Source organism: Mustela lutreola, chromosome 8 (assembly GCF_030435805.1).
Source record: "Mustela lutreola isolate mMusLut2 chromosome 8, mMusLut2.pri, whole genome shotgun sequence".
In the NCBI taxonomy this organism is placed as follows: domain Eukaryota; kingdom Metazoa; phylum Chordata; class Mammalia; order Carnivora; family Mustelidae; genus Mustela; species Mustela lutreola.
Window position 1 is genome coordinate 82505514 of NC_081297.1, and position 20184 is coordinate 82525697.

Genomic DNA, 20184 nt, shown 5'->3' on the forward strand with positions numbered 1-20184 from the left:
CCTGTGGAAACACTCCCAGTCAGAGATGTCACTTGGATTTTACTTTCAGATCTCTCCACTTCTGCATGTGTGTTAGCTCCTCTGCTCGGTTTTGGTATTGTGTTTTCTTCTACTAAATGGCAGAGCTTGACCAACGATTATTTCACAGATAGCCAATGAGTGCCTGGAGGGCCTCAATCGGTTTCAGGCATTTTCTAAAACCTGGACTTAGTTGTTGACTTTTGCCAATAGAAGGCTCCCTGAGCTTCCCCATCCCTACAAATGGTACACACTCCACAATGTCACACATTTTAGTGCCTTGCCTAGCTCCCAGAGACATGTGTATTTGTGTTTAAGGAGGTCACCCCACTCTTTTGAGTGGTATCATATGTCAAGCATGTTGGAATGCGTCTGGGGGTTATTCCATATTGATTTAAGAACAGCTGGGGGAATATGCCTCTTACAGCCGCCCTTGCATAAAGCACTGCTCAAAGCATGTTTAAATGTTAGCTCTCTGATATGAGGAAGTGGTGATGCAACATGGGGGCTTAAGTGGGTAGGAGAAGAATCAATGAAACAAGATGGGATTGGGAGGGAGACAAACCATAAGTGACTCTTAATCTCACAAAACAAACTGAGGGTTGCTGGGGGGAGGGGGGTTGGGAGAAGGGGGGGTGGGGTTATGGACATTGGGGAAGGTATGTACTTTGGTGAGTGCTGTGAAGTGTGTAAACCTGGCGATTCACAGACCTGTACCCCTGGGGATAAAAATACATGTTTATAAAAAAATAAAAAATTTAAAAAAAAGAGTAAATGTTCAATAAATATTTTTAAACAATGAAAAAAAAAAAGTTAGCTCTCCAGTCTGTAATCTGTTACATCACTACACCCACGCAATACTTACCTGCTTACCCTCTAGTCCACTTCCGACATTCTCTCATTTACTCCTTTTCCCTAACATAATGAAGATCCAGTCCTCACCTTCCCTGCCCAAATCTTCAGACCGCCAGTCTGTCCACTCATCTCAACCCTGGCACGTGGGGGTCAGGGGTGAGCCCTGGTGTATTACTCTTGGTAATGGAACAACTAGAAACTAAAAAGAGCAGCCAAAACAATGAGTTGTGAGCTGAAGATATGGAAATAAGCACATGATTAGTTCTGACTTGAATGGAATATCTTCCTGATATAATCAATAACCCACTAGAAGCTGCATCTTCATCATCAACAGAAAAATTTCAGTTAAGTGAGAAAATAAGCCCTTTCTCAATGAACTTTCTCAAGGGGTTGAAAAAATAATTTTTACATGTATATAATTTATTTATTAATATTATAGTCTTATCTGATACAAAAACTCTCTCATCTCAAATGATATTATAAATTAGGAAACACGCTTCTATTAAACTCTTGGGCCTCAGAATGTATCATGCAGGAGAATAAAATCTTTTTGAAATTAAAAATTATATGCAGCAGAAACTGATGCTTTTAAACTGATAACGTATTTTAATAACTAAGAAGTAAGACATTTCCCTTAACATCAAAATCAAAGATTACTGTACTCATTTTAATATCACTATATAAATATAAAAATGTTAACCAACACTTGCCTAGGTCAAATATTCCAGTTGCATTACCAAACATATACATAACAAGCATGAACTTATATCAAGTGTCAAATTTCCCCATCATTATCATCTCGTGACATCATGACTTTAAGAGCCTGGAGAGTGACTTTTTTGTTTGCTTTTTTGTTTTGTTTTGTTTATTTTGCTCTGTAATCTCTAAGTATCTAGGCAGGAAAGAAAAACACAATTGAGAAATATTTCCGTTTTGAACAAGTAAGAGTCAGGTCAGTTGCAATCTCGTTCGGGTACTTCCCATTCGAGAAAATATGCTGTAAAATGGTGAGCTGTGCCTGACAATGGGTGGAGAGGTTAGGTCATTTGTTGATAGCAGTTATATACCCAATGGTTTATTCACTATAAAAAAGAACCAGCATGGTCCCAGGAAAGAATAGATAGTCCATCAAGTGAAAAGCAGGCTGCTCTCCTCTGGACAAATTAATCTCTTCTCTTAACGTTCAGACACCAAAAATATCTTGTTTCATGTTAAAACAGAGATGGGTTCTTACCCTGGAACAGAGTCAATCTTTACCAATGTCCTTTTCTTCTACCCATCTGCAAACTCTCTGTTTAATTAAAATACTTTAAAGTCTACTTTAATCTAATACTGTTATAACAACGATGGTCTTGGATTAAAACAATGACTGCCTTGGTTGACTTTGGTTTGCTGAAGCCATTTAAAAAAATCAAGTATGTGATATCATTCAAAGTTTTAATAAAGAATTAAGGGTCACTGAACCACAGTGAAATTTCTCATACATTTGTTGAACACCTACTAGGTTCAAAGTTTTATGCTGCAGTCAGATATATATCTCAATGTCTTAGTATTTTGGGATCATGGCTCTTCCGCGTCTGGTAAGGAAAAATACTACGGTGTCACAGTAAAGAATTCTTAATGTGGGGGAAGTACAGGGGTAGAGGGGTGGAAGGTGGGAGGTACTAGTAGAGTCAGTTAAGTAACTGTTGTTCTGGGTTTCCACACATTCATTCCAAGTCTACATTTCAACATTGTGGAAGGATTGGTTCAGGAATCCATTTTTAATTTACTCAGACCATGACTCAAGAATTTGAAGAGCCAATAGTTTTAAACTAAATGACAGCAGCAATCCAAAAAACTTTAAAAATGGTCATAGGAAACCCTATCCAGACCTTAAACTTTGCCAGTAATAACTTGAGAGTTTTAAGACTCTGGACGCAATTGTTCCTTGGGAGACAAGGGCCAGAGGTCAATTTGCAAAGCATCTCCCAGACTTTGGGTTCAGGAGCCTTGTCCCCTCACCATGCATCCATTTTTCCATTACCCGTATTCTGCTTTAACATCCTAAGTGTTTAGTGTCTACGAATATTATGAGCACGGCAGGTTATTTTCCCCCTCCACAAATCCTGGTTGCATAATTTAACATAAAAACAATTTGAGGAAGAGATGATTATCTCTCTACATTCTGAAAAGCTCTTACCGATACAGTTTAAAATCCACAATTGAAATGCCACATTTTCTTGAGTACTCAATAAATTTCTTGGATTCCCCCCCCCTTAACTGCACAGATAGGATAAATAAAACCACTCAGTTCCTTAAGCACAGCAAACATGAATCAAATAGCTTTTACTCCATATTTATAAAAGGCAATGTGACTATCATAAGTTTCTCAATATTCCCTGTTATCTTCAAGCATTTCCATTTATTATTTTCAATACATTTTAATAGCATACATATGTTCACACACACAGAAAATTCTTCCCGGGGGCTTACCGCCAGCTTTTTCTTCCCCAAATCTTTTAAAATCTTCCCCTCTACACGACTTAAAACATGTTTTGAACGGGTTATCTGAAAATCCCCTTTTGTGCTCCGCAGTGACAGAGCCCCTCAGCACCCGGGGGAAAGCAATCACATTCCAGTTGTGCTGTCAGTGTGAGGGGCACGAGCTCCAAAGAGCTGGAAATCCATTGTGTTGCACGTTATAAATAAGAAAATTGCCCTGTGACAGCTACAGTTTGGAAGAATTAACATTTTTTCTTTGCAACTCTCATTTTTAATCTCTACTGTTATTTTCCTTAGGAAAACTTAGCCCCCATATGAATTCCTGTATCACTAACCTATTCGCCGTAATTAAGAGAAATAAATCCCAACCGACCGCGACGAAGGTCGCCGTCAGTATTTAAGACAAAACTGACTCTTACTGATTTAGCCAAAGGTCGTCTGTCCCAGCCGCACCCCCGCGCACCCTGCCATTTCCAAGCAAGCTACTTCACGTTACATTAAGAATGCGTGATGTGCACTTTCTAGCTTTTAAGTTTGGTCTTCTCAACCATGAAAACACAGTTATAAATTGTTCTCAGAGCTAAACCACTCAACATCTTGGCACTTGGTTGTTTTTAACTTTCAACAATAGGCACTGTTCACTCCCCTCCGTCTCAGTTCTTTATTCAGTGATCAGGCAGGACACTGATGAAAGGCTAGTCACGGCTTCCCCCACCATGGTCTCAGTGTGATGGCATGTGATGGTTCACATGGGGTGTGTTTGATCCGAGAAAGCCCAGTCTCTGCTTATTCTTCCTTTGTTCTGTCATCTGGAGGGAAAGAGAGAGTGTGTTGAGCTCATTTTCTCCCTTTTTCCACAGTGCTGGTGGGCTACACAATGTGGGGTTAATATTTCCCAAGCACCTACAGTCTGTCTGGCATCCTCCAGAATATAGTTACAAAAAAAAAAAAAAAAAAAAGGCGGGTGGATTTTTTTTTTTTAAAGTGAATTTCCACCGAGAGAGAGAGAGAGAGAGAGAGAAAAGGCAAATCCCTCTCTGTGGTTTAAAAACAGGAACCGTGGTTCTTTTCAAGCAGCTCTGACTTGTCAGATAATCATCACCATCATGGTAGTCATTTGAAGAGTTATCACAGCTACTTTTTTTTTTTATAATTTTTTTTATTTTTTATAAACATATATTTTTATCCCCAGGGGTACAGGTCTGTGAATCACCAGGTTTACACACTTCACAGCACTCACCAAATCACATGCCCTCCCCAATGTCCATAATCCCAACCCCTTCTCCCAAACCCCCTCCCCTCGGCAACCCTCAGTTTGTAGCAGCAATGTCCACAATAGCCAAACTATGGAAAGAACCTAGATGCCCATCAACAGATGAATGGATCAAGAAGATGTGGTATATATACACAATGGAATACTATGCAGCCATCAAAAGAAATGAAATCTTGCCATTTGCAACAACATGGATGGAACTAGAGCGTATCATGCTTAGCGAAATAAGTCAAGCAGAGAAAGACAACTATCATATGATCTCCCTGATATGAGGAAGTGGTGATGCAACATGGAGGCTTAAGTGGGTAGAAGAAGAATAAATGAAACAAGATGGGATTGGGAGGGAGAGAAACCATAAGTGACTCTTAATCTCACAGCTACTTTTGATAGTATTTTTACTACTGCTAATAATTTCACACGATGAAGGGGCTGATTATAGCATTGAAATGACAGGTCCGGATGACGATCTGCCTTCCCGATGAGTTTAGTAATTGCTAGGATGGCAGAAAATATAATTTTCTATCAAAAAGTACAAAGAGGCCCTTGTACTTCGTGCTTTGTGCCTTCTCCCCTCATCCCCCCTACTCCCATAGGTGGAGAAGAGTCACCCTAGTGACCTGCAGAGATGTGGTTCTCACAGCACAGTGTCGGGGGTCCCTACTGGAATTTACAGCTCTCTGTGAATAACAGTCCTGCTCCCAGGAGCCTCAGGTCTCCCCTGACTCACCCCACCCAGCGGCAGCTCCAACTCCCCGAGCACACTGACCTGCTCTTTGAGCTCTGCCAGCTGTGCCGATAGCTGTTTGACCAAGCTCATGGTGGATTCCAACTTCTCCTGCAGGTTCCGAATCTCATTTTGCTCACCATCACCTTCATTGCTGACGAGGGACATGGCTCGCATCCGAGGAAACCAGTCTAAATTCTTCTCCTAGAAGCAAATACATGTTCAAGAGCAAGGGAATAAGTACTGGAAGGGAGTCTGGAGTTCTGTAAAGAGGGGTCATAGAGGCTCATTAGTATTAAATGTTTAAATCAAAGTTTCTTAGTACTCAAAGCAAAGGAACTCTTTCTGGCCAGGCCCTGGGGTGGTCTGTGGGTGGGAATGAAGGGCAGGTTAGGCTTTGGTTTTCATGAGCTGGAGGAAGATTTTAAATATTGGCATCATTCAGCAGAGCACACTGAACTCAAAGGGGATCCAGTGAATCCTGGTGAATGAGGAGGTCGGGTCTGGAGGCTACGGAGAACAGATCCAAGTACGTGTGTGTACAGTAGAGGCATGAGCTCTTTCTCCCCTATCCCCACCCCCTCACCCCAGAAAAGAAAGGGGCAGCAGAATAGGAGGGTGGTAAAAGAAATGTTTCAGTTCCGGCCACCCATGCCAAACTAGTTCACCACCTACTTCCCCAAGACGGGCTCTGAACTCCGCTCAGGCAAGAGGGAAGTGGGAGGGCATGGCCCTAGGTTACTCTGTCTGCTCCCTTTGGAAACATTTTATTACAGTGAGGATGAGGTTTCAGAGTTAGACTTCCCCAGAGGGCAATAGCTGGTACCACTTCTGTTTTTCTAGGCAGACTGGGTGTAGGGGTGTGTGTGTGTGTGTAGCCCTCCATTGTTGGAGAAATAAGGAGCTTACCCGATGCCCGGTTCTCTTGAAAACTCTGATTGCTTAACATCATAGAAGCACCCTGCATTACTTACAGTGAACTTTTCAATCCTCAAAAGAGCTTACAAGGTAAATCATATTGCTCCCATTTTACAGATGAGACAATGAGCCACCCCAACAGTTTAAACACCCATTTGACAAGCGAGGGAATGGCAGAGCTAGGATTGGAAGCCAGGTGAACCTTTCCATTACCGACCGGGGATGTCAGCCTGCATTGCTATTTACCTCCCGATTTCTCTAGGTCACCTTTTCCCAGCATTTCTAGCATGATCTCCCCGCTTACGATTCCTCCCACTTCAGGGGCACCTGGGTGGCTCAGTCGCCGTTAAGTGGCTGCCTTTGGCTTGGGTCATGATCCCAGGGTCCTGGGATTGAGCACCGCATCTGGCTCCCTGCTTGGTGGGAAGTCTGCTTCTCCTCTCCCTCTCCCCCTGCTTGTGTTCCATCTCTTGTTGTCTCTCTCTGTCAAATAATAAATAACATCCTAAAAAAAAAAAAAATTCCTCCCACTTCAGAAAATCCCACTGACTGTGGTGGTTGCCATGACTTCTGCCTGGCCAGTCACTAGAATGAGGGCCCACGAGTACCTACTTTCCTCCCCTGAGGTCGGACCTATCTCTATCCTTCTTTCTCAATCTTGTCCAGCCATGGGGCTGTTGCTGGTGTCCTGTAGTTACTGTTACCGCTCAGAAAACAACAAGTTCTTTATGGTTCCCTACCACCAACGCAATAAAAAGGGCAGATAAAGAATTAAAGAGGAAACATATTAAAGAATTTGAAACTGCACTTAAAGAGCTGTGGCTAATTAGTATTTCAAAGGAGGATGGTAACTTAATTTGAAGAGCAGAGTGACAGCCAAATTCATTCATTCCATCTCCCCTTCAGCATCTTTGGCCTGGTATTTAGAGGTGAAAATCAGGTATCTGATAAGGTATCTGCTCCAAGGGGCTTGTGGCTTAGGATAGCGTTCTACGAAAAGTGGGCTGTGCATTGTATATATCAAAATCCTCATGGGTTGCTTGTTAAAACTGTAGATTTCAATCCCACTCCCTTTTTCCAAACCAGGACATGTTTGGCGAAGTTCATGAATCCTACATGCACTCCAGTTTCGGAGCTTTGGTCTACGCAGATGAAAGAGATTCATGTTAATTGCTGGAGTAGTAGCAGGGTAGGGAGATGGACCGGAAGGGGAAAGATCTGGAAGAGCTGTTGGTGCGCGTAGGAGGAGGAAGCCAATTAAGGATCCCTGAAACACTTCTAGGGTAGGATGGGTGCCCCAGCAAAGTGGGAAACCACGCTCTGTCATAACGCCCGCAAAAACCATGATTTCCCAACAGCCAGGTTAATGTGCAGGTGAGGCAGAGAGCTGGACTGACGAACGACGGGACCAGAAAGACACGGTGAGGGGAAGCTAGAGTCCACACAGTGCTGGCTGGAGTGCGGGACGCTAACACGCTAACACTAACATGCTACTGCCGTAGCCTGGCAGGCGGGATGGAGAACCAACTGGGTTGGTTCTGGGAGCTGGGAGCTGGGCTCCCAGCTCCATAAGCACGTACTCCTTTCAAAAGCTCACTTAACTCGGTTCTCTTATCTGTCTAGTATCTGTATTCTTCGCAGTATTATCAATGGTTGGAGCTTTACAAATGAAGAAACTGAGGCTAGCACGTGGTTTATAGAACTTCAGGAAGTGGAGATTTTAGGGCGAAAGCGCCTTCAATCTGCTGAAGTATCAGGGAATTGGGGGAGTTAGTATTTAGTGAGTATGGAGTTTCCATTAGGGAAGACCCAATCTCTGGAATGGGTTGTAGTAATGGTAATGTGACTGTATTTAATCCTGAACAATGGTACACTTAAAAATGGCAAATTTTTTGTTATGTGTCTTTACAATTTAAAAAAAAAAAATCACTGCATTTGCAGGGGCTAATCTTTGGGTGAATTGTGTACAAAGTCCCTGAGGTCTTCCTGAAGGACATCAGTGGTTGGGGTGGATAAGGAGTCTGTGGGTGGCCAAGGGCCAAAATCTGTGCTGGAATGTACAGGAGTGAGCAGGAGGTATCAGAGGGGAAGTGATGACAAAGGGTTTAAAATGGCATTTTCACGTGTGGGTGAAGATGTGATGAGTCCTTAGTGCAGAGCAACCCAGTCAGCAGGGCCCTCAGTTTGGAAGGGCTAGGGAAATAGGCAGCTGCCAGCAAGTGGGCTGAATGACTAGGGATAGTCTTGGGAGAGCTAGGAAGGCAGTATTCTGGGGCAGGAGAGGTGGTTTGTACCAGGATAGGGATTCTAGGGGGCGCTGATGGACCAGAAGGGTTGGAGAGCTTCCGACAGCTGGGTCTGGAGTAAGCAGGTGCTAATGGACATGATGACACCCAGGGTCAGGATAGTGAGATCATTAACTTTCAGAAAGTCTCCAAAAGAAGCAGAAGGAAACCACTGCTCTGATACTTAGCCAATGACATCACTACTTCAAAGAGAACATGGGTGAGACTCTGCGAAACCAAATTTGAAGAGATCTTATGGTAGGTGTCCCAGGGTCAGGACTCTCCCTACACCCTCAACCTTCACTTGTCCCTGTGTTCATCCATTCATTTACTCTTTCTTTCTGGGTTTACCGCATCTGTGCTGGGCACCGGGAGAACAGTCAGCAAACCTAAGCATAGTTCAGACTAGGTGGAGGGTAAGACATCTGCCAAAGGCTGGTGAAAGCAAGGATGTGCCTGGGCTTGTGGGCTCTATGGTCCTTTCTCATAGTCCCCCAAAGCTGTTCTTGTTTCTAATCCCGTTTTGGTTTTCCTCACCTTTCTTTCTTTTGCTGCTTTTATCTTTCTCTGTTTCTGCCTGTTCGCTGGTTTCAGTCTCTTCTCTCCCACATTTGTGCTTTTGTTTTATTCAGGCCTTCCCCTCTACATCAACAGACCATAATCTGAAGCCTACATACCATGTGTAATTAAGACTTCTTTTCAGCATTGAGTGTTCTGTAGATTCTTTCCTTAATTTTTAAGGAACTTGACATGAATATTTTACATCTCTCACCAAAATGGGGGAAAAAAAAACCCAACCAAAATTGCTCTCTGTCCTCTTTCTTATAAGTAAAGCCAGTCCTTTAAAAATAATGTTCACAACTGATGTTTCTTTAAATGAGTGCAGGAAGTACGTTTTTTTTTTTTTCACCAAAATTAACTCAAATGCAATAATGTGCTCAGAATAAATGCTGCATATACTTTTCATCAAAAGTGGCCCCCAGCCTGGGTGGCTCAGTGGGTTAAAGCCTCTGCCTTCGGCTCAGGTCATGATCTTGGGGTCCTGGGATCGAGCCCTGCATCAGGCTCCCTGCTCAGCGGGGAGCCTGCTTCCTTCTCTCTCTCTGCCTGCCCCTCTGACTACTTGTGATCTCTCTGTCTCTGTCAAGTAAATGAATAAAATTTAAAAAAAAAAAAAGTGGCCCCCAATTAAAAGCCCCAAGGTTTCTCTTTCTGCTCTTATGGCACAAAGGAGTGGCTTCCATGGAAGGCTCAGACTGAGCAGGTGAGACCTTGGATTTTTGTCCAAGCCAGAACTGCAAGATGGACGTACAGAACAGGACACCACTTCCTTACCCTATTGATGTGTAGTGTGTCTGCCATCTAACAAAGCAGATTGATTTGATCCGTTACTTCCCAGTTACTCATATAGGCTATGTACATCTTGTGATCATGCACATGACTAGCAGATTCCCATGTCGACTTCTGTTAGTCAATATGAAATCATTTCCTTCTTCCACCAGGAATAAAAATATTTAACCACAGGGTAGCATAACTCGGAGAAGTTCAAGATTAACTGTTAGGCTCTGAGGTTACAGTGTAAGAACCTAACTTCAATGAGTGGAAATTCAGAGCTTCTTGAAGGTTCTAAAATGCAAAGCTCAGAGATAAACCAGTTATGGTTCTGAGAAAGGATTCTTGGAGCATGCTGACTGGCACCTTCTAGCTATCCCTAGATTCTAAAAATAATGTATCTTTCTAGATGACCTGAAATGAAAAAAAATCATTCAAATAGTACATTCAATAGATCAATTTGACTTATCTACTTTTGCAGTTATTCAATAAAATGGTTAGGGGGTCAGTTGTCCCTCAAGGTTAGCTGTGCTGTTTTCATGTCTAATTCTTCAGCATGATACCCCATTTGTGCCAAAGAGGCAATGTGGTCTGATGGAAAGATTATGGACTTAGGGGTCAGAACTCCTGGGTTCTGGTTTTAGAGTAACTGAAAACTAGCTACATGATTTAAGGGAACAGAGAAGGCTGGCTCTCTGAGTCCCGGTTTCCTCATCTGTAAGTCCAGAATATGAACCCAGGTGGTCTCTGTGTCTCCTCCAGCTCATCCTTCTGTGAGCCACAAATTCAAGGCAAGCTCCACAAATCAAATTGCTGAGACAAGCCTCGAGCTCCCCGAGGGAGCCAACAGAAACAGTGTTGAGGCTAGACATGACCCTTGAAACCACATAAGCCAAGATCAGCCTGTTAAAAATGCCCAGCCTGAAACCTAGAAAGTTTAGATTTCCTGGAGGTCTTAAGTACAGTGGCAAATGTCCCTGCACTTGATTTCCACCTCTGGACAAGTTCATGCACATTACATAATGGAACAGTTTTTATGGAAACTATCCCTGATGATGCGTCACTGGCCATGGGCTCAAGAACATGCAGGATTATAAGGATTTCTCCCCACATCAGAGCGAGATTAAGAAGTAATGGAATGTATTTCCCTGGTGGCAAGTGACGTTGCACAGGTTCTCACGAGTCTGTTAGACACTTGTATGTCTGTTAGCCACTTGTATGTTTGGAGAAGTGTCTGTTCATGTCTTCTGCCCATTTCGTGACTGGATTATTTGTTCTGTGAATGTTGAGTTTGATAAGTTCTTTATAGATCTCAGATACCAGCCCTTTATCTGACCACTACATGAAAAACTAATGATGCACTATATGTTGGCTAACTAAACATGATGAAGAAGAAGAAGAAGAGGAAGTAGTAGTAGTAGGGGATGGATGAGCCAAGCTTTGGTGAAGGCTCTACTAGGTACCCATTAAAAGTTGTCTCTTTGTAAGCTAAAGAGGAAACAAGGTCTGTATTCTTCATCATAGTAATTGATCCCAGCTGTTGGCTGCCTAGCAAGTGTTAGGCACTTTAGTTATGCTCTGGCAAAAGTCTACAACAATTCCACAAGGTGGAGAATATTACCATCCCCATTTTATAGATGAGAACACTGAGGCAGGAAAAGGATTTGTTCCTTGCCCAAGGTCACACAGGTGTTGTAAGTGGCTGAGCCAGCCCTTGGCCTCCACCCTGTGCAACTGGAAATCTTGTGCTCCTTTAACTGCACTGCACGACTACTCCACAACTAACGGAGGGGTCATTGCTTAGCTTTTGAACTTGCCAAGGAAAGCAGACCACAGTGAGAATATAATAATTTGAGCCCCCTTAGTTACTTCTGGGGTATGCTAGAGGCTTACTTATTGAAAACAAGAAACACGAAGCCTCTAGGCAGTCTCTCAGATCCATATGCAGACACTGATGTAAATGTATCAACACTTGACATTCATGGCAATTTTGCAGAGTGCTCTAAAGTATTGTTAATGGGGCTACACACTGAACATACCATGTATTGTATTGTCATGGAATGCCAATAAACCATTTAATATAGACCTTCACCTCTGTTTCCACTCTCCCTGACCATGCTTAGAATGTGTTGCCACAAGACCATTTTTGCTAAGGTCTTGGTTACCATCTCTCTTCTAAGCCTTCTGTTTATACTGCATTTTCCAATCTGAAATCATTTACAAACCCTCCTAGGCTGACAAGTATAACCATTTCCCCAAAGCCTCAGTATCACCCGCTGCATTCCTCTTTGCCTTCTGGTTTGAAGATGTCAGCAGAAATGGCTCTCTGAAGGAACACGAGCAATACAAATACTACCTACTTACTGGAAGGTCCCTGAGGGGCAGCACCATTGCTCCTTTCTGGGAACTTCAGACCCACACAAATAACCTGCAACAAGGATTCTTTGTGAAGTGAAGGAATCACTTTGGCTAGGGGGGGAATGCTTCATGTATCCCAACCCAGTCTCTGCTCAATGGAGTAGAGACATGGGGTCTTCCCACCGTCTCACCAATATGGTGACCTCAATGGCAGGTTAGGCATGACCTCAAAAACTTAAGGGACACCCATAACACTGGCATCTGGGCTGGTTCTCATGGGGGTTCAGATGCAGACCCTGGGTTCATTCATGAGGAGGGAAGGATGAGCTGGAAAATATACACTTGTCTGACAAACTTTAGGGACTGGAGGGGACAGAAAGAATCTAGCTGTGTCCTTTGAAATTAAAACACTATTCCAGGATTGACAAATAAATGAAAAACTCGGTAACTCGTTTTATGTGTTTAAAAAAAAAATGACATGTTACAGAACTGGAAGATTCCTTTGCCAGCCTTATTAACTGTATATTCCTTCTGTATCTCTCTGTTTATTCTGTATTCATATCTTCCTGTATCTTTCTTCTGCAACTGGCGGGTTCCCACAAGTGCAGTAGAGTACCAAATTTGTGCGGTTTGAACAATTTGAAATGTGGTAGTTATCCAAAGCAAATCTGTATCGAATGATTTTTGTAAAGCAACAAAATCCCTTTAGAGTGGCATTGTCAAACCTTGAAATATTTTAAAAATCTAAATGCTCAGAGATCAAGTCTGCATTATGTAGGCAAAAGTGGTTTGAACATTACAAATCACTACACAAACACAAAGTATCCTTGGACTGCTGACACGAGAGGTATAGAGGTTGGGGCCCCTACCTTTTAGCTCTGGAAGGCACCTAACCCAATGCTCAGTGACAATGACCGCTGGTGTCCCTGCTCTGCTCCTATCTGGCCCCCCTCCACGGCACCACCTCCAGTGAGTGGATGGGAAGGGGGCTGCTAGCCTGGAAGCCTGACAGGAAGTAGTCATTGCTTCAGAAGGCAGAGAGAGAAATAGATCCCATGTAAGAGTGGTGTAAGGTTACAAAACAATGTAACAAAGCTCTTTATCTCAGTGGGGCTGCAGTTTTGGAATCAAAAAGCGACCAATCAGAGACTGGAAACTCGTTCAATCCCACAACCCCCTCTTTCCTCTGCAGCACAGCCAAGGTGGGAGGGGGCATGACCCATGGCCCATGTGTGGTGCGCAGCAGGACAGGGATGTTCATTGCCCCGCAGCCCCAAGGCTCGAGGATTGGCAGAGGTGGACGCATAGAGCCCCCCCCCCCCCCCGTGGCTTCCTCGGCTTAGCGAGCCAGAGTGAAGCAAGTGAGTGTGGGCCTCCTCAGGTGAGAAGGGGGTCAAAACAGTGGAACAAACTTTTGCAAAACTGTCTTAGAGGGTTAGGCTCTGGAGTTTCGGAGACTCACGGGTCAAGATACCTGCCCTCTGACATTCCCAAACTGCAGGGGGAGCCAGGAAGTGGTGACGGTAGCTGGGAAGGAGGGCTGTGGCCTCCTGCCATGGGCGGAGGCACTTAGGTACGAGGCCGACCAGAGACTCCCTGTGGAGGGGGGGTTGCCTGCCAGCTGGTAGGCCTTGGCTGTCTAGGACATTGAGAACTGGGCTCTCCGAAGCCTGCCCACACCAGGTAACCTGAAAACGCACTCGTGTTGGCTAGGAGGGCTCTGCATAGTGACCTGAGAAACAGGTGCTGCTGGTACAGATGTGATGGGACCCTTCAGCTTAGCTTTGTGCCCACCGTGGCTGGTGGCGGCTTCCACCACAGACAGCAGGCTGGACTGTGAGCAGAAACTATGGCCCCCGAAAACCCACCTTGTTTCCTATTCCAGTTGCTCGTCCTGAACTACTTCCCAGCCTCCCTCTTAGGAGCTTCCTGCTCTCCCTGATGAGAGGCAAGTAATTGGCTACACACAAAAGCAAAACTACGTGTGGGTTCTCTTGGCCCAAGTCTTCTCACCCCTGACACAGCTAACACCAGGTGTCTACACAACATGTCAGCTACATCTGCCAATGGCAGGGTTCTGATCGGCTCCTAACTAACCAGGCACCCAGGGGCAGAGCCATGTGAGAAAGAGAGTGATCCTTGGCTGGGAGGCCAAGAGGGCCTGGGCCCAGCAGTAGCTCAGGGCTGCTGCCAATAACTCATAGGATTGCTGGTCAAGAAGCAGGAACACTAAGGGGCAGAAGTCGGGGGCTCTGAGGGATAGGGCATAGAGCCAACCTGGAGCCACAACCAGAGAGAAGGGGATGGAGTCCAGCACTCCGGGCTCCTTTGAGCCATTGGCCAGCTCATTCTGAGAACCATGGCGGTACAAGACCCAGAGACTGGAACCCAGTCATGGGTCTTGATGATGCAGTGAGCAGGAGGCTGTGTCCAGGCAGATGTGATTAAGCAAGGAGTCAAAGGACCTGCACCAGCATTCCCTTAGATCCCTATTGCTTGATGTCAGGGAGCATGATGCCTCAAGCCTTGTTCTTTTTTCTCAAGATTGCTTTGGCTACTTGAGATTTCTCTGTGGTTCCATACTAATTTTAAGATTATTTGTTCTATTTCTTGGAAAAACGCCATTGGAATGTTGATAGGGACTGCACTGAATCTCTAGATTGCTTTGGGCAAGATGGATATTTTAACAATATTCATTCTAATATGTGAGCATGGAGTATCTTTTCATTTATTTGTGATTTTGTCCATTTCTTTCATTATTGTCTTATAGTTTTCATTATATAAATATTTCATATCCTTGGTTAAATCTATTAAATAGGTGTTTTATACTTTTTGATGCAATTATAAATGACATTGAAAAAAAATTTCTCTTTCTGATAGTTCATTCTTAGTGTATAGAAACACAACAGAATTTTATGTACTGATTTTGTATCCTGAAACTTTTTTGGACTTGTTGATTGGCTCTCACAGGTTTTCATTTTGGTGGAGTCTTCAGGATTTTCTACATATAATATCACATCATCTGCAAATAGTGATAGTTTTACTCTTCCTGTCCCATTTGGATAACCTTTATGATATCCTTAGTTAATAATGGGGTCAACACTTACACAGAGGACACATTTCAAAGTTTATAAACTTTTGAGCATCCATTTCTGATTTCTTCTTCTGCCTTCCACTTGATAGAACCTGCACGACATGGGCACCTGCCACGTGTTATTGGTAAACTGGATAGCTGATTAGTTGTTGCCTGTGGTAGTAATGAGCATTGGTAAGCTGGGCAACCTATTTTTTTGGTAAGATAAATTATTAGATTATAAGATTAAATTATTAGGACAAACTACTTTTCTTTTTGTTTTTTCTTTACTAATCCAAAACCAAAATCCTTCCTTTCCCTTTTTCTTCACCATATACTTCATGAGCACCTACTAAGTAGCAAAGACTCTTCCAGGTACTGGATAAAACAGTAAACAGCTCAGAAAGAGTCCTTGCTCTTTTGGAGCTTAATATTTTAATGGAAGATGAATAATGAAAGGGGGTGGAGGTGAGGATAAATAAATGTAAATGAAATAATTTCAGGTAAGGGTAAGCACTATGAAGAAAATGATGGTCTGAAAATTATCTTAAGGGAAATTATCTTAAGGGAAGAGGGTGTTATTGTAGACTGGGTAGGCCATGAAGGTGGCTATTGGGGAGTGATGTCTGACTGACAAAAAGGAGATAACTTTGCACGGAAATGAGGGGACAGAGTTTCAGGCAGGGGAAATAATGTGAATGTCCAAATGCTGAAAACGATGCTGATGTATTTGAAGGACAGAAAGAAGATCAGAGTGAGGTACCACCTGAAAGATGGGGCATTGGAGGAGGTCAAGAACCAGACATGAACAGGCATGAGTTATAGACAGCCTGGTATACAGAGGGAGCTATAGGAAGGTTCTGGCTTCCAACAGACGATTGGCAATTCCTGGTTTATAGCAAAAATACATACACATACGTATGTACACATACACAAATAAAATAAAACAGGACATTCTGGCTGCTGCATGGAGAATGGACATGGTAGAGATTCTTACTGGGAGACCACTGTCTCCGGTTGGGCATTGATGGTGGCTTTGGCAAGAGTGGTAGGAGTAGGCTACCAAAATGATGTCAGCCAAGGGGGCTTTGAAGTCAGTAAATGAGTGTTTGAGAATGGATACTTGACAGCAGTATTTCTTGTAGGATAAGATTATATTCAGAGATCAAAATATCTCATTAGCATGATTAATGTAAGCAAACAGACTGGATAATTCAGCCTCTAAATGATTTATTAGGGCAGAACCACATGGCTGTTCCCCCAGAGAAGAGAACTGGGTCGTACCATTGTGTTTCAACATCTGCATTCAGTAACCCCAAGCTGGTAGCCTAAAATCAGCCCCGGTGGGAGGATTTACACAATGGAAAACAGGACTGGGTGTTACACATTAACAAACACACTGGAGAATTTCCTTTACTAATAGAGATGAGGAGATCCTTAAAGATAGTTTAAATTAAACTACTGACCCAAAGTCACATACTGGAGGATCATGGCAGAACCAGGATGATGGTGGAAATCTCCAAATACACCAAAGACACTCCCTTCCTCCCTCCCTCCCTTCTTTTCCTTTCTCTCTTTCCTCCCTTCCTTCCTTTTCTCCCTTCCTTCCTTCCAAAAATTTATTTATTTGAGAGAGAGAGAGAGAGTGCATACTTGGAGTGGGGGGGGAGGGTAGAGACTCTTCAGGCAGACTCCCCACCAAACATGGAGACCAACTAAGGGCTCAATCTCATGACCCATGAGATCCTAACTTGAGTAAAAACCAAGAGTCAGACACTTAACTGGGCCACCCAGGTGCCCCAAGACACATCTTCTGTTAAATAGTACTGGGTGTGAAACATAAACAATGAATTCGGAAAACTGAAAAAATAAAATAAAGTTTAAGTATCCCCAAAAAAGAAAAAGAGTATAATTATCATGATGAGCAGTGAGTAATGTACAGAACTGTTGAATTACTATATTGTGCACCTGCAATTAATAGAATGCTATATGTTAACTATATTGGAATTAAAATTAAAAACTTAAAGTCTCTTGACCTTAGAATGTACCATGATCTGAATTTATTTTTAGTTTACTGGATTCATGGTTTAATAATCTCTTTTCTGAATCTTTTTATTTATATTTACATATGTACTTTGGATACCACTCTCCTGCATTATGATGATGAAAAGCATATTTACATCAAGATCATCCTGTTTATAAAATAAAAAAATGTCAACAATAGAAACAAAAAGTATGTTTGTATTTCAAATATGATTGGGAAAATGATGGATAGTCATTGTGGCAGCAAACTCACAGCGGCCTAGAGAAAGATACATCCGAGCATTTTGGGGGCTACACTCTTACAGCGGGGTCTGTCCAAACTTTATAAAAGAGTCTGTCTGGATATCCTCATGCACTCATCTTCTAGAAGCAATCTAAAGAGAGTGTTTTGGATTTTCAAACCATGTTGAGCTTCAAATATGTTCCATTTTGTGCTTTAATCATAAAAATAATAATTCAGCTCAATGCATGTCTCAGTTAACGTACAAATTGGTATATTTCCCTTTAAAAGGCAAATCAAAACAGCTTTTCTGTAATCGTATCAGATATTTTGACAGGACTCTCCTGATATTTCTCTCAAATATAATAATCATATTCATCTCTATTTTTATTAGGAGAATTAATAATAATAGATTTATATATGGAGTTCAGAGAAGATATGTCTATAATTTTCTATACAGAGTCTCTAAGAATGTCTATATAGTCCTTACAGAATATCTCTACAGAAAATGCTCTATCTAGAGAAAAAAACATTTCCTCAAATTTTTAGCACCAGAATCAAAGGCAATAACAAATGCAATTAAAATTTGTTGTGGTGGGGCACCTGGGTGACTTAGTTGGTTAAGCATCTGACTCTTGATTTTGGCTCCGGTCATGCTCTCAGGTTTGTGGGGCTGGGCCCCACATCGGGCTCTGCACTCACTGGGGAGTCTGCTCAAGATTCTGTCTCTTTGTCTCTGCCCATTCCCCTCATGTGCACAACCAGGTGCGTGCTCTCTCGCTCTCTCTCAAATATTTTTTATTTTAAAAAATAAAAGATTTTATTTATTTATTTGGCAGACAGAGATCACAAGTAGGCAGAGAGGCAGGCAGAGAGAGAGGGGGAAGCAGGCTCCCCGATGAGCAGAGAGCTCGATGCAGGACTTGATCCCAGGACCCTTGAGATCATGACCTGAGCCGAAGGCAGAGGCTTTAATCCACTGAGCCACCCAGGCGCCCCAATAAATAAATCTTTTTTAAAAAATCTGTTGTAGTAACTGCATCTACTACCATTTGAATTTCACTGCCTTTTTTCCTCACATGTGTCCATGGGTAAATCTTCTAAAATACTAAAATTCCTCCTTTGGGATAATCATAACAATAATAATAATGATAATAATGAGTGTTCTTTTTTTTTCCTTGAGAACATGCTAAGGAATGGTCACCAAATGTCAAAATCACCCAGCACAGCTCAGTGCTGAGTCTGCTGTGTCGCTCTTGTCCCCACAGAGCTTTAACCACTGTAATCCGATTATAATGAGTTTGTAGCTGGCCAGCTCGGCAGCTGATGTTCTTTCATTAGTCCCTCATATTAAGATATTTCCTCAAATGTTTCTTTTAACTTATGGGCTACCTTGAAGTCTTCCCCTTTGTCTTTACCCAAACAGAGGAAAAGAGCTGGTGGTCTCCTCTGGGCTAGCAGCATTAGTACCAACCGGGCAATGGATAGGAATGTGAGTTCCTAGTCCTTACCCCAGAACTGCAGAATCAGAAACTCTAAGGTTGGGGCTCAGGGATCTGTGTTTTAATAGCACTCTGGGTAATGCTGATCACTGGGTGATTCTGACCTGAAGTTGGTAGCAACCAACTTAGGTATTTAAAATACCCCAGGTATTTTAAAACCTAACCAATGATACCTTAACACCACTAATCATTGGATGAAACTTAACGAAAATCCTTACCTGTACTCATCTTATACACTGATGGAATAATCACACAATTTGTTGGGTAAATAGGGACACATCTGAGCATGAAAAGAATGCTATTAAAAATAATGCAGAGGGCACCTGGGTGGCTCAGTCAGTTAAGCATCTACCTTTGGCTCAGGTCATGATCCCAATGAGATCAAGTCCCACATTGGGCTCCTTCCTCAGCAGGGAGCCTGCTTCTCCCTCTGCCTGCCGCTCCCTCTGCTTGCATGCTATCTCTATCTCTCTCTCTCTAACAAATAAATAAAATCTTTAAAAAAAAAATAATGCAGAGACAGGGGCATAATCTTAACTCTTATAGTCCAAACTACAGTCTCTCTAGGTTCCATTAAAACCTGGGCTATCACTTACAGTATTGGGACCAATGCTTCAGGAGAGTGACAGAATTCCATAACAGTACCTGAGTGGTCTCTGTAGATAGAAAATTTCATTTACGTATGTAAATGGCTGAGAGGACCGTTTTGAGATGCTATCAACTAGGAAGTCATAAGTATTTTGGTCATTTGTAAATTGCCCATAAATATGGGTTCTGACATATTTCTCGTGGGAGTAGTCCATATTTGCCATGCTCATTTCATTATTTCCCATCTCTCTTATAAAATGGATATACCCTAACACTCTCCAAGACTTCTTCTTGATTCTAATGACCTTCTGGAAAACCCAAATTTTTTCCCTTGGACTTTATCAACATTGGCCTCTCTACCAGCCTCTGAATTGAAGTCTATCACCAAAGAACTGGGGAGTGGTCAGGAGAAAGATCTGGAGTGGTTTTTTGGGTCAGCACAGTACAGATCTAACAATAAACTTAAAGCTGGACTTGGAGCATCTGGGTGGCTCAGTGGGTTAAGACGCTG

General features: G+C 42.7%; 1 protein-coding gene across 1 annotated transcript in view; it reads right to left on the reverse strand.

Annotated features, from left to right (window-relative positions):
- Window positions 1-1456: 1456 nt before the first annotated feature.
- The window catches only part of ITPR2 (inositol 1,4,5-trisphosphate receptor type 2), a 502139-nt gene continuing 483411 nt past the window's right edge, over window positions 1457-20184 (reverse strand). The window contains exons 56-57 of the mRNA XM_059185826.1: window positions 5397-5558; window positions 1457-4166 (exon numbers count right to left, since the gene is read on the reverse strand). Of these exons, the coding sequence (XP_059041809.1) occupies window positions 4080-4166; window positions 5397-5558 (249 nt within the window). The 3' untranslated portion in view covers window positions 1457-4079. The remainder of the gene's footprint in view (window positions 4167-5396; window positions 5559-20184) is intronic.